At 40.7% G+C, this 14,014-nt stretch overlaps 1 protein-coding gene across 1 annotated transcript in view; it reads right to left on the bottom strand.

The window, feature by feature from the left end:
* Window positions 1–14,014, bottom strand: part of ttc38 (tetratricopeptide repeat domain 38) — a 14,936-nt gene extending 922 nt beyond the window's left edge. The window contains exons 1-13 of the mRNA XM_047353749.1: window positions 13,894–14,014; window positions 13,490–13,567; window positions 11,834–11,915; window positions 10,875–11,046; window positions 10,620–10,793; window positions 7,565–7,640; window positions 7,153–7,272; window positions 6,969–7,028; window positions 6,772–6,810; window positions 3,877–3,958; window positions 3,353–3,518; window positions 1,974–2,133; window positions 1,450–1,523 (exon numbers count right to left, since the gene is read on the bottom strand). Of these exons, the coding sequence (XP_047209705.1) occupies window positions 1,450–1,523; window positions 1,974–2,133; window positions 3,353–3,518; window positions 3,877–3,958; window positions 6,772–6,810; window positions 6,969–7,028; window positions 7,153–7,272; window positions 7,565–7,640; window positions 10,620–10,793; window positions 10,875–11,046; window positions 11,834–11,915; window positions 13,490–13,567; window positions 13,894–13,923 (1,313 nt within the window). The 5' untranslated portion in view covers window positions 13,924–14,014. The remainder of the gene's footprint in view (window positions 1–1,449; window positions 1,524–1,973; window positions 2,134–3,352; window positions 3,519–3,876; window positions 3,959–6,771; window positions 6,811–6,968; window positions 7,029–7,152; window positions 7,273–7,564; window positions 7,641–10,619; window positions 10,794–10,874; window positions 11,047–11,833; window positions 11,916–13,489; window positions 13,568–13,893) is intronic.

Genomic DNA, 14,014 nt, shown 5'->3' with positions numbered 1-14,014 from the left:
CAACTTCTAAAGGACAGCGGAGCTCATTCATCAAACATTCATATAGCAGAAAAATGGCCATTTTCCTGCAGATTTGTACAAACATCTGTCCTGGGTGACTCACTAATTACAGGTGTGCATGCAGGCCTCATTCAGAGCTTATCCTCGGATTACAAACATTCATCAGCCGTCTGTATGCAGCCAGGTCCTGGGCTCCACTCAGGGACTAACTACTGAACTGATTCGATTTGTTACACGCTGCATATTTGATGTCAGGAGATATTACAGTTCAGAGAAGATTACAGCTAAGTGCATGTAGTTGTAGCTGGAGCTAAGATCTGATGAAAGGACACAGGATGCAGGACCTGGTGTGAACAGACACTCAACGCCTTGATTAGATCAATGAAGATGAACATTAATATTAACAGGAGTTATGATGCGGTTAGTCTGGGTCAACACTGATACTGGCAGCAAAGATCTGGAAGTCAGGAGAAAAAGATGTTTGTAGATTTATACGGAAAAAATGAACTGAATCCTTAACATGAGAGGTTTTATCACTTTGATCATTTCCACATTTCTTTCCACAAACTTCAATGTAATTTGTTGAGAGTTTTTGTCATAAAGCAACACAAAAAAGCGGACAGAAGAAAACAGAAATGCTTTTACTATTCAACACCTTGCAGCCTACTTGGGTCAATAGTTTGTAGAAGCACTCTTGGATGCAGTTATAGCTCCAGTGAAAGTATCCATCTACCAGCTTCTACATCTAGAGACAAAACATGATGTCCATTCTTCTTTTCATAACAGTCTGAGTGTAGTCAGGTCTGGACTTTGAATGGGCAGTCCAACCACATGACACAGGCACATAACAGGGCAATTCAGATGTGCCCAGATATGCTTTTGAGTGAGCACCCCCCACTGTTGTGCACAAGGTTTACACCATCAAAACTGAGAACGTACGGCGGAACAGGCTAACGACACTGAAGTCGATCATAGTAATGATTAAAGGGTTATTTAGGAGTCTGGGCTCCATCATTTTCTAAATGGTGTATCAGATCAGTATCCTTAGGGTGCAGAAGGTGGGTCTCTTCCAGGGCTTCATTCATGCAAGACCCGGTTGTATTTATACTGAGAATACTGACAGTTACACACTGGTGTGTGTGTACTTGGGTGACATCTGAAGGAAATGTGTTGCACTGGACTTTAGGGGGATCAGAGTTGTTAAAGGGGTTGAATATATATCCACAGTAATTTGTCCATTTTCTTTAATTATGTGCCTTTTGTGTGGACCTGTTATGTAAAATCCTAATAAATTACATTAAAGTTTGTGGTTGGAATGTGATAAAATAAAGTTGCTTGGGTTTGAATCCATTTGCAAGGCTCTGTAACAAGAGTCAAGTTTCTTTTTGCACTGTGAACAATCAAATTAAAAAAACAGAAGCATCTAGTAAGTGACCAGCTGGGCATTACCTTCCCAATTTTTGATGCTGCTTATTCTCAGACTTCATGGCTGCGTGAATAAGGAGTTGATTGAACAGATCTCTCTGGAAGAAGCAACGGACGAAACCCATTAGTAAATGCAAACATCTTGCTACACTATATAAAGTGCATCTACCGCTCTCCTCCTGTATCATCAGTGCACTGAAGAACCTTGGAAAACTCTTGCTTGAACATAGAAGATAAAATGCATCAGGTCTATCAGCATCCATCACAAAGATTTATTATTCATGCGATGATGCACAGTGCTCTGCATTCTGACACCACACTATGCAGCATGGTTCTAGTCCTAAAGAATGTAGCTCTGAAGCACAGCAGGCTTCACTTCTGATGAATTTTTACAACATCAAGGATTTCTGTTTTTCCTCAAAAAAAAAAACAATGTGATCAATGAGATCCAAAGAAACCAAACCCTCAAGGTTAGAGGTTTTTCTATCTGTGCAATAGGAGTGCTGCTGTTTGTTTTTTACTGTAAAGCTCAACTCTGTGCACTTTACCTGTGCATCGCTGCCACCAATGTCCACCATGCGGTAACGTAAAGGGTACAACAGTGCCACGGCTTGGCTGTAGTTGCCCTGGTTGTACTCCATCATAGCTTGACACATTGGTATGCCTACGGTCCTAGCCAGCTGATGCTGCTGATTGTCGCCCGGTTCCCTGTGAAGGGAAATAGTTTAAACAGAGCAACAAAGCATAAAAATTGTTTTCATTTTGCAAACACATAAAATTAAGACATTTTTATATTGCTCTAGAAAAGGAGAAGATTTAACTTCACCTAAGACCAAACACTCCACACCACAACGGTGCAATAAATCCAAGTAGAAGTAACAACATCTTTAAAGTTGTATAAGAAGGGAGATGCAAAGCTCGAGAGGGACTGAAGCTTGCTGGAGGATTTAAACACAGTGCTGTGAAAAAAGAATTCACTGAGATTTCTGCTGGTTATTCTGGCCTCAATAAAATACTTCAGACCAAATACATGTTTGATATCAGACAGAGATAACCTGAGTAAACAGAAACGTCTGTTTATGGTTCAGTTTCCAGAGAGAGGCCAGGCCTCCTTACTCCCTGATCTGAAGGATCAGGAAATCATTGAAATGGAACCTGACAGACAGCAGGAAGTATGCAAAACAATCTCAAAAAGGAACACATCATGCCCCAAACCAAAGAAATGTAATAACAGCTTAAAAACAAAGTCACTCACATCTATTGGCCTAGAAAGGGTTACAAAGCCATTTCTGAGGCTGGGACTGCAGAGAACCATAAATAGAGCAGTGGAGAACTTTCCCAGGAGTGGTCTACTAAAGTTACTTCAAAAGAGCATCAAAGACTCATTCAGCAGGTCACAGAAGAACCCAGAACAGCATGTAAAGCCTGACTTGTCTTGGTTAAGGGTGAAAGTTTATGATTCAACAATAAGAAATAGAGACTGGGAGTCTCATGTATAGAAGCTCCTGGTCCTCGATGCAGCTGTCTGGGGTTCGATTCTTGTCCTTTGCTGTATGTTTTTCCCTGTCTGCCCATTTCCTGTCTGATTACTGACAGTAAAAGGCAACAAGTGCAAAAAAAGTAGTTAAAACATTTAAGTGTGACAAGAAGCAAATAAAATGTGTAAGGGGGGAATACTGTTTGGACAAAATTATTCCTAATGTACTTCTGAGAGACAGCAGCTCCTGATACAACATCTGCTGCAGAGGGAAGCCCCCTTTCTCCAGCAGATAATGCTGCTCAGTGTCTTCTTCCTAGACACATTCATCATCGGCCTTGCATCCTACACTCAGACGTGTTTATGCATGTTTTACTTAAGGGCCATGTGGCCTTTATTTCAGCTGACAGTGTTGAGGTGCGCAGTGAAGAGAAATGGCACAGAACTAACTTGGCCAATTCCTGGAGGCCCTCCAGCAGGCGCTGACTGGCCCCGGGCTCGTTGGCTCCCAGCGACACCATGAGGAAATGGAGGTCATTGAACAATGTGACATGATCGTCAGTGTGAGGCTGGGTTATCTGGAGCAGCTCCCGCCAGCGGTCCTTCACACACACACCTGCAGACAGTTTCCCAGGTGCTGATTCAATCAAACTGAGAAGAACTCAAAAATGTGTTTCCACCAATCAGGCCAATTATCTTGATTTCTGCTGCAGCCATTTTGGATCTTATTAAAATGGAAAAAGAAACTGAGAACATCTCACCTCATTCAATCTTTTTGCTTTCAGACCAAACTCTTAATTGTGTAAAATTAGATGTTACTACTGCTCAATTGTAACATAAAAAAAAAAAAAAAAACTCATTTTAATTTAGCACAATGGCATCAACTAGAAAACATTGAACAGTAAAAACTATTTCCTAAATCCTGATCAAACAGTAAATCTGGCATTCCCAGGATCCCTTCATATAACACCAACCTTCCATCTCCAGTCTGCAGAGCATTGAACAAGCATCTACAATGTCGAGCATGGCACCTGAGGCTTTACTGCGTTTAAATACCTGGGAAAAAAAAAACACAAAGTAGTTTTTGTTTAAAGACAGTGAAGGAAAATATTCCAGCCATGTAAACATTACTTCTACAGATTAAATCTTTGTACAGAGTTTATTTCAAAATATTCCCAAGTCAATGTCTAATTGGTTTTCATCACTGGAAAATAAAGTGAACAAAAAACAAAATTGAGTTTTCTAACTGAGGAAAAAGTTAGGACACCCTGCCCTTCAATAGCAAGTGTTACCCCCATTGGCTGAAAAACCTTCAGTGAGGAGGTCTCATCATCTACCATCTCTGACTTCAGTCTGAGGAAGGTTTACTCCACTCCTCATTTCCAGCCGCAAGATGTTGGAGGGGTTTCTTGGATGTTCAGCCCATCTCAATTTGCCCTACAGAATCTACAGGTCCTTCTCAAAATATTAGCATATTGTGATGAAGTTCATTATTTTCCATAATGTCATGATGAAAATTTAACATTCATATATTTTAGATTCATGGCACACTAACTGAAATATTTCAGGTCTTTTATTGTCTTAATACGGATGATTTTGGCATACAGCTCATAAAAACCCAAAATTTCTATCTCACAAAATTAGCATATCATTAAAAGGGTCTCTAAACGAGCTATGAACCTAATCATCTGAATCAACGAGTTAACTCTAAACACCTGCAAAAGATTCCTGAGGCCTTTAAAACTCCCAGCCTGGTTCATCACTCAAAACCCCAATCATGGGTAAGACTGCCGACCTGACTGCTGTCCAGAAGGCCACTATTGACACCCTCAAGCAAGAGGGTAAGACACAGAAAGACATTTCTGAACGAATAGGCTGTTCCCAGAGTGCTGTATCAAGGCACCTCAGTGGGAAGTCTGTGGGAAGGAAAAAGTGTGGCAGAAAACGCTGCACAACGAGAAGAGGTGACCGGACCCTGAGGAAGATTGTGGAGAAGGGCCGATTCCAGGCCTTGGGGGACCTGCGGAAGCAGTGGACTGAGTCTGGAGTAGAAACATCCAGAGCCACCGTGCACAGGCGTGTGCAGGAAATGGGCTACAGGTGCCGCATTCCCCAGGTCAAGCCACCTTTGAACCAGAAACAGCGGCAGAAGCGCCTGACCTGGGCTACAGAGAAGCAGCACTGGACTGTTGCTCAGTGGTCCAAAGTACTTTTTTCGGATGAAAGCAAATTCTGCATGTCATTTGGAAATCAAGGTGCCAGAGTCTGGAGGAAGACTGGGGAGAAGGAAATGCCAAAATGCCAGAAGTCCAGTGTCAAGTACCCACAGTCAGTGATGGTCTGGGGTGCCGTGTCAGCTGCTGGTGTTGGTCCACTGTGTTTTATCAAGGGCAGGGTCAATGCAGCTAGCTATCAGGAGATTTTGGAGCACTTCATTTCATTTTTCAGCACGACCTGGCACCTGCTCACAGTGCCAAAACCACTGTTAAATGGTTTACTGACCATGGTATCACTGTGCTCAATTGGCCTGCCAACTCTCCTGACCTGAACCCCATAGAGAATCTGTGGGATATTGTGAAGAGAACGTTGAGAGACTCAAGACCCAACACTCTGGATGAGCTAAAGGCCGCTATCGAAGCATCCTGGGCCTCCATAAGACCTCAGCAGTGCCACAGGCTGATTGCCTCCATGCCACGCCGCATTGAAGCAGTCATTTCTGCAAAAGGATTCCTGACCAAGTATTGAGTGCATAACTGTACATGATTATTTGAAGGTTGACGTTTTTTGTATTAAAAACACTTTTCTTTTATTGGTCGGATGAAATATGCTAATTTTGTGAGATAGGAATTTTGGGTTTTCATGAGCTGTATGCCAAAATCATCCGTATTAAGACAATAAAAGACCTGAAATATTTCAGTTAGTGTGCAATGAATCTAAAATATATGAATGTTAAATTTTCATCATGACATTATGGAAAATAATGAACTTTATCACAATATGCTAATATTTTGAGAAGGACCTGTATATGAGATCAAGATCTGGGCTTTGACTAGGCCCAAACTTTGCATTGCTTAATTTTCAGCTAGTCCTTGGATTTACTGGTATGTTTTGGGTCGCTGTTGTGTTGCAGGATCCGGTTCTGGTTTTCAGACGAAATGTCTGAGGATTAAACAGGACGAACATCCTTCAAAATGCTCAGTAATGATGTTTTCATCATCTGGACCAGATATCGTCCACCTGTGTGGACAATATCTGGGTTTTGGTGTGGTGGGGGTGTAATTTGTAAATCATCAGAAAAAAGATTTCCTTTAGTTTTTATTACTTATCTGTTAACTCTTTTTTTTTTTTTACAGTTGTTTAAACTGATGTGAACAATCCATATGACCAAATGTATTTTGTCAGTTTTCTCCCACGTCTATACATTTTTGTTAAGTTAAGAATTTCTAACGCATCAGAGGTAAGTGACCTCATGAAATGTTTTTGCCAAGATTCAGAAAATAGAGTTTTTTTTTCACACCGTCTCGTCTTATCCTGACTAAATGAGACTTGGCAGCTGACACTGAAATGTGTGGAGGTGGTTCTTTGGCTCCGACATCTTAAATTTGGAGTCAATATTTATTTGCAATTAACCAACCCTCTTGACTCACAAAGGGAACCACGCCTTACTTTTAATCTGTATCTCTTGGGTTGTGGTAGTTGGATGACTTTAAAACAGATTTACACAAACATGTGCAGGTCCCTTAGGAAGCTGCAGAGGCATCACCCACTTTTTGTTGATGGTGGTTGAGGTGCAACTTAATGGACAGTTATTTGGGCCAATGTGGATTACAGATAAGTTTGTGCATCCCGTTCTTGTCCTTAAAACCCACCTGGGAGTCGTATATTTGTAGAGCAGCTTCGTATTGCTCCTACAAGGGATGAAGCAACAAAAACACTAGAGGGTCACTACAAACACTTCAGTCAATTTCACAACATTAAGAACCCATAAATAATCAAATATAAAATCCACAAGCACTCCCATCGTACCGAGGACTTCTTGAATAAATAAAGCCAATATTGTCCTTACCCTCTCAATGAAGTATAAAGCCCAGTGCCAATAGTTGTGACTGGCCAGCATGTCACATCCCTGGAATTAAATATCGCACGTCTCACAAATGTGTTTTCTTAATATATGAACTTTAACTCAGACCTATCTGAACCACAACAAAGTTCTAATAGAAAAACACACGGCTACGATGTGATCAAAGCACCTGCCAGTCTTTCTCTCTGCTCTCCATGAAGTTCAAGCCTTTGTCCACCTCTGCCTTCATCTCATAAACGTGGGCTACAGAGTGGACGGACCAAGCATCATCGGGGGTTAAGGCGAGGCCCTGCACAAAAAAGGTTGGAACAAGGTGGAGGAATTCACACGCAGGAGAAGTTGCTCACTGATAACTGCATTCCTGACTTTGAGGAACTCCTATTTTCATGTCCCTCAAATCTTTTCTCTAGGAGAAACTCATGTCACAGCTGCTTTAGATGCATGAAGCATTCAGTGTGGAAGGGTGCACTGGTTACATGGCGGACTGACACAATCAGCACAGGCAGATAGCCTCAAACACAGAGCTGCTGTATTGTCAAAAGGGCGTAGAAAGGAAAACCATTTCAACGAGAGAAGCTCACTTCCATGGCCACTTCCAAAGCCTGGTCATAGTACCGAGTCTCCAGGAGGCCAAAGGAATATTGTCCTTTCAGGTAGCTGAGGAAAAACACACACACATACACACACAAGAAAGAAAATCCAACATTAAATCAAATTTACACAATCTCTGTGATAATTATTATTAATCCCTCATCAACAAAAGTCACATAAGCATATATAACTAAATATATATATTTTATAACTAAACTATGATGGTCATTGTTAAAGAAACTGCAGCAAAGGGGCATCATGTATTCACCCAGTCTCCATGATAACCATAAGATGCCATCTAAAAGCTACCTGGTTATCCAGGAATGATGACATGAAAAATATTGTCCTTCCTACCATCACAAAGGTAAATGTGTACTGGGACTTTAACTGGAACCGTGTGCTTTGGTCAGATGAATCTAATTCTGAGCAACAACAAATGCTCCAGGTGGGTTTGCTGTGAAACAAAGGATCAATATGCAGAAAAGCACCAAAGGCCCAAATTTCGGTATGGTGGAGGATCTATGATGCTGTGGGCCTGTTTCTCTTACCAAGGCCCTGGGAGCCCTGTTAGAGTACAGGCCATCATGACGACCAAAAACATACAGACAGAAAAGGTTCACCAGACAATCAACCTTCTTCCATGGCCATCTCAGCCCTCAGAGCTAAATCCAATAGAAAAGATGCGAGATCAGCTGAAAAGAAGAGAACATCCAAGAGAATGAAGGACTCGGGATGATCTGGAGAGATTGTGCAAAGATGAAAGGTAAAATAAAAAGATGCCTATCTGTATTCTGCAACCTGATGAAATATTACAGAAGGCCAAGTGCTGACCAAAAGGGAGTTGTATAAAGCTGCAGCTGCACATGAAAAGAATGTGGTACAAAGGAGTTCATCTAAAACATATCTTAAATGTAGGATTTCTTCCCAACTGAATAAATGTAATTACTTTAACACTAGAACTCCCAGGACCGTCAATTTGATGGTTTTGAAAGTTTGACATGCAATAACTCTGGTTTATTTTCCTGGCATCCTGACTTTTTCTAAACCTGTGTCTTGTGTGTTCCTATGTCTCTATTTTTAAAAAATAAAGTAAATAAAAGATCTAAGAATTTCTGCCTCTAACTACCACAGCCGCTATTTTGACGGCCGTATTATTTACATTAACATTTGTTTCCCGCGGCTGACAATACACGCGAACATTGCCTAGCAACCGCCACTCTAGAACGCAGTCTGAGAAGGAGATTGTTGGCATCCTACAAATGGCTTCCAGAAGGATATTTTCTGCTCAAGAGGCATTAGAAATGCTTCAAGATTTACATGATTGTGATTCTGGGTCGAGAGGGATTCTGACGGCTCTTGGTCAGCATTCAGTTCCAGTGACAGCGGGTCAGAGAGTGAACCTCCCCCGGCTAAAAAAACACGAGTCGTCCCGTTAGCAGGAGGTGGTGGCGCATTATTTCAAGGTAGTAAAAGACTAGCCTATGTAATCATTTTATCATTTTAGGCTATAGTTTACAGATTAGTAAACTAATAATATATAAACGACAGCAACAGTGCCAGAATCAGCGCAGGTTCAGAGACAGGGAGACGAGCAAGGTGCCCAGTGCCCAGCTGTAAACCCAGCAAACCAGCTCCCTGACAGGAGAGAAACTAAAAATCAAGGTACTAATAATGGAAAAATAAATAAACAATAAGTTAGGCCATAGATATAGTAGCCCAGTAACAACAATCTATTCTGCGCTTTACAGCGTTTTCATCGCAAGACGAGTGCACACCCGGGAAGGAGGAGGAGATAGGAAAGGAAGGGACTGTGTGGACAGTGGTAGGGGAGGAAGAAAGTAGAGAGAGGCGTCAGAACCAGAACGCGTTGACAGAGCACCAGATCCAAGATGCCCAGACTGCGTTCCTCTGCTTGGTGGACGCCGAAATGCTTATCCATGTTCAGGGCTGCGCCGTGGCTGAGGCCCACAGAGTTTTAGGAGATGATTCCTCCTCGGACATGAGTGTGGATGAGCTGAAGGCATTTTTACCACTAGTTTATGTCCGCGGAGTGAAAGGGGGGCGTAACATGTAGCTGTCCAGCTTTTGGTCAGATTAGTAAAGCTTTTTTTTTAAATGTACCCACTACTCTGTATTATTTTTCAGTACTATTTATAAATAATAATAAAACATAATAGGTTTTGATCAAATACTATTATTAATAGTATTTGAGCTGCACGGTGGCGCAGCTGTTAGCACTGTTGCCTTGCAGCAAGAAGGTCCTGGGTTCGATTCCTGGCCTGGGGTCTTTCTGCATGGAGTTTGCATGTTCTCCCCGTGCATGCGTGGGTTCTCACCGGGTACTCCAGCTTCCTCCCACAGTCCAAAGACATGCCTGTTAGGTTAATTGGTCTCTAAATTGCCCTTAGGTGTATGAATGAGTGTGTGCATGGTTGTTTGTGTGTTGCCCTGCGATGGACTGGCGACCTGTCCAGGGTGTACCCTGCGTCTCGCCCATAGACTGCTGGAGATAGGCACCAGCTCCCCCGTGACCCACTATGGAATAAGCGGTAGAAAATGACTGACTGACTGAGGTTTTGATCAAATACTATTATTAATTCTTGTCAAAACCATAATTTTATAGCGTGCAAGAAAACTTGTAGCATTCTGACCAATGTAATGCGATGACGTCATCACCGCCTTGCATCCAGAATGCTTGCCGTCAAATTGACGGGCTTGGGAGTTCTAGTAGTGTTAGAGTTCTGGGAGTCCTAGTGTTAAAGGTTTGATTTTCACAGCAAAAGAATAATTTATTAAAAAGCATTTATCACATCTTTAGGTTTTTTTCCATTTCCCTGTTCATATAGTACTTTAAATCCAAATCTTTTCTTGGGCAAGTTGTTAAATGTGTTATCGATAGGCCTGTCATCAATTAGACCATTAGAACTACAAAAACAATCAAAACAAAAATGATTCTACTTTATTTTTATTTGTCGTGGACAAAGCAAGCTGAACAGTATCACACCTAAACAGTACCATAGAACCTTGATAAAGCTGCATCAATACCTGAACAAAGGCATGTGAGGTTTCCAATGGGGCAGCACCCTGGCCACAGAGTCCCTCATCGGCAGTTGGGCCCCCATGTAGAAGTAGGTATCATGGGCAAACTTCAGAGCCAGCATGTCAGTGGGGTGGTCAAGCAGAATTTCTTCCCATACTTCACAGGCTTTGGGATAATTCCTAGAAGAAATGTGTGTCATTGTTAAAGAAAAAGGTCTGTTTTGGTCGTACGTCCTGCAGCAGATTGCTTCTGGATCTTACCCATGTGAGAAGAGCTCCACAGCTTTGACGTGGAGCTTCTCTCGGGGAGAGATATCCTGGCTGTTGGCGAGCTCCACCGTTCGCTTCACAGCGCTGGCCAGACGCTCATCCAGCCGGGGGCTGCTAGTTGTGGCCACCAGGTCCAGCCCGGTACTGATCACATGACCCATAACTGTGGCATAAATAAATAAATATTTTTTCTTTTTGAATTTCCCCACTGCAGCATAGCAATTCACATGAAAAATCACATGCTCTTGTAAAGGTTCTGGCATTCCGTTTCAGAGCCAGAAGGGCTTCTACTGCAAGAAAGATGATCTTTTTGAATTTTCACTTCTGTCTGGTAGTAAACCACAGATGAAGTTATATGAAAGGTACAGAAGAAGGTTAAAAGCAACTCATCAATGATCATGTTATCAGGCCAGACCAGCGTATGCCCTGATAGTCACCTGAAGCTTGGCTGATGTGCAGCAATCTGAGCTTGAATATTGCTTCATATCTATCCAGTAACTGTGCTTAATGATGTTATAAAAGGAAGAATGATAAATTCATCATAATGTAATTTTCAGACTAGTGCAGCTTAGTTGCTTTGCATCTCCTCTGTGTGTCTTAATATTAAGGTGCGTTTCCATAGCAACACATGCTAAAGTAACTTAGAGTCAAGAGATTAAGATAAAGTACACCCCATGATTCAGCAGAACCACCTTTAGCACCAACAACTTGAAGTATTAGTTTTTCACAGTGTTGTGTAGGAATCGTCTCTTACTCTTCTTTTTAATCCTTAAAAAACAGCTTCATTCAACCGGAAAGCCATTTTGATAAACCAGAAATGATAATTCACTGTGATAATTCACTCTCATCTCCTAGTGAAGAAACATTGTTATGTGTTCTAAACAAATGTTGCACATATTTTTAAATAATTACCATCTGTCATTGAAACAATCCTGAAACAAGTTACTTACCAAAGTTGGGGTCTGCCATCTGGATGGCAGAAATGCATCCTTCGATTCCTCCCACTGTGTCGTCATTTTTCCATTTCACATACTACATAAACAAAAATAGGATGTTAGTGTGTGTGTTTATGGGTTTAACTATGGGTTGCCGTTTGTAAAGTTACACAGTCAAATATTGATAGCAATATTTAAAATTTCTTAGCTTGTCATGAGACAAAAAAATTAGGGCTCATTTTTCAGTCAAATTTTCACCATGCCTTTCATACATTTAGAAATATCACAGTTCCAAACTAAATACTTAATTAGCAAGTTTAATATATAGCTTGCAAATTAAATATTTAGTTAGCAAGCAAAATTTTTGTCTCCAAACTATTTAGTTAGCATGCTAAATTTAAGCTAGCAATTTTAATATTTAGCTTGCACATTAAATATTTAGTTAGAATACTAAATTTTAGGCTCCTAACTAAATATACCCTAAACCTTTCATTAAGCTCATACTCTGTATCAAAAATGTTGATGTAATATTCTTATCAAGTCGTAGCAAACTCAAGCAGAAAATCATCATAATTATCACATATGAAGGCTTGAAAACAGCAGTCTGTGTGGAATTGTTCTATAAAATGTGTTTCACTGAAGGCCTGTTTAAACGACAAATGTGACTAAAATTAGTAGAAATTAATGGGCAGGTGCACCGCATAACGGCTGCCGACTACTTCAAAACCCACAGAAGAAGAAGATAAAAATGGCAGATTACAGAGTTAGTCTTTTGAATCTAATGATGGTTCTCCAACAAAGTGCTTATTTTATGTTGACTTTCAAGAAACATACCGCCATCTAGTGGTGTGGCGGGTGAAGTACACCATCTTCACACCTCTACTGTTGCCATGTGAACAGAGATTGTGGAGGTGTGGGAAGAAAAACCCCGTTTTCAATGGATCATTGCTGTGCCAACAGGGCCTTAGTGACAGAATTACTGAAAAAAATGGACTTTCAATAATACTGAATTTAACTGAATGTGTGTGTAGATGAGTTAAAATATTACTGCCAAAGAGAAATGAATAAAATGAGTTTTATTAGATTTAACGTCCTCCGCATCTGAATTTTCCACTGACCTCGAAGAAGAAAATGCAAATGCTAATAGGATGATTGATTACTAATTTTATTTAGGGGTCAAATAATGCAGCCACATTCTTATAATGAAAAAACATTTCAGCAAATGCGTTTTCATTTTCAAATTTTACATTTCAAATGGAAATTGTTTTGTATCTATTTGCTGAAAAATAAATCTCAAATGTCTTTTTCTTTTTCATTTTAATTAAGTGAAAGAATGTGCAGTCTTGAAGAAAATTAAAATGCAAATAGGATTATTGATTACTAATTTCATTTATGAGTCAAACAATGCAGCCACATTCTTAAAATGAAAAAGCATTTCTGAAAATGCTTTTTCATTTGAAATATGGTAACGATTTGCTTCCATAACCAGCAGGGCTGCACAATGTTATATGTTATATTGTAATTTAGGATTTTGTATACACCATAAATATATAAATAATAACTTTGTTGTCTTTGTTATAGATGATTAGATTTCGATCGGAGCCTATATTTACCAGAACATGCAGGGAACGTGTGTGTGTGTGTGTGTGTGTGTTGTGTTGTGCAGTGTACCTGTGTGAGTATGGCGTCATACAGTTTGCACGCCTCGTTACTGCTGGTGGACAGTGGGAGAGCCTCGTCTTTCCACGCCTGCAAAGCAGATAATATTGCGCAACTTATTCTCGATCAATCAACCTTTATTTAGAGAGCGCTTTACAAACACAAGTGACCAAAGTTCTGTGCAGGTCCAAAACGAAACAATCACAGAAAACTTCCTACACACAAATATCCAAAGTTCAGTTCAGACGTAAAACTCGGTTCCTCCCAGCGCAGCTGTAAAGTTTAAAGCTCTCTTTAACTTCGGATAACTCAGCGACGTCTTTTAACGCTGAACAGCGAAGAAACTGAATTTCTTTCACTTCTCGCCACATGTGATTATTATTCTTCCTGTTGTGATTAGCAGACCCAACACTCACCTGACAGTCTCTCAAACTTGATTCAGGCATTCTAACGCTCAGTCTGCAGCTGTGAAAAACTTTCTCACCTCAAACAAATCCTGTTTCTACTGATTCCTAATCGGAAGTCACCTAATGTTTG

Source organism: Girardinichthys multiradiatus, chromosome 2 (assembly GCF_021462225.1).
Source record: "Girardinichthys multiradiatus isolate DD_20200921_A chromosome 2, DD_fGirMul_XY1, whole genome shotgun sequence".
NCBI classification, from domain to species: domain Eukaryota; kingdom Metazoa; phylum Chordata; class Actinopteri; order Cyprinodontiformes; family Goodeidae; genus Girardinichthys; species Girardinichthys multiradiatus.
This window is presented reverse-complemented; position numbering and strand designations above follow the sequence as displayed.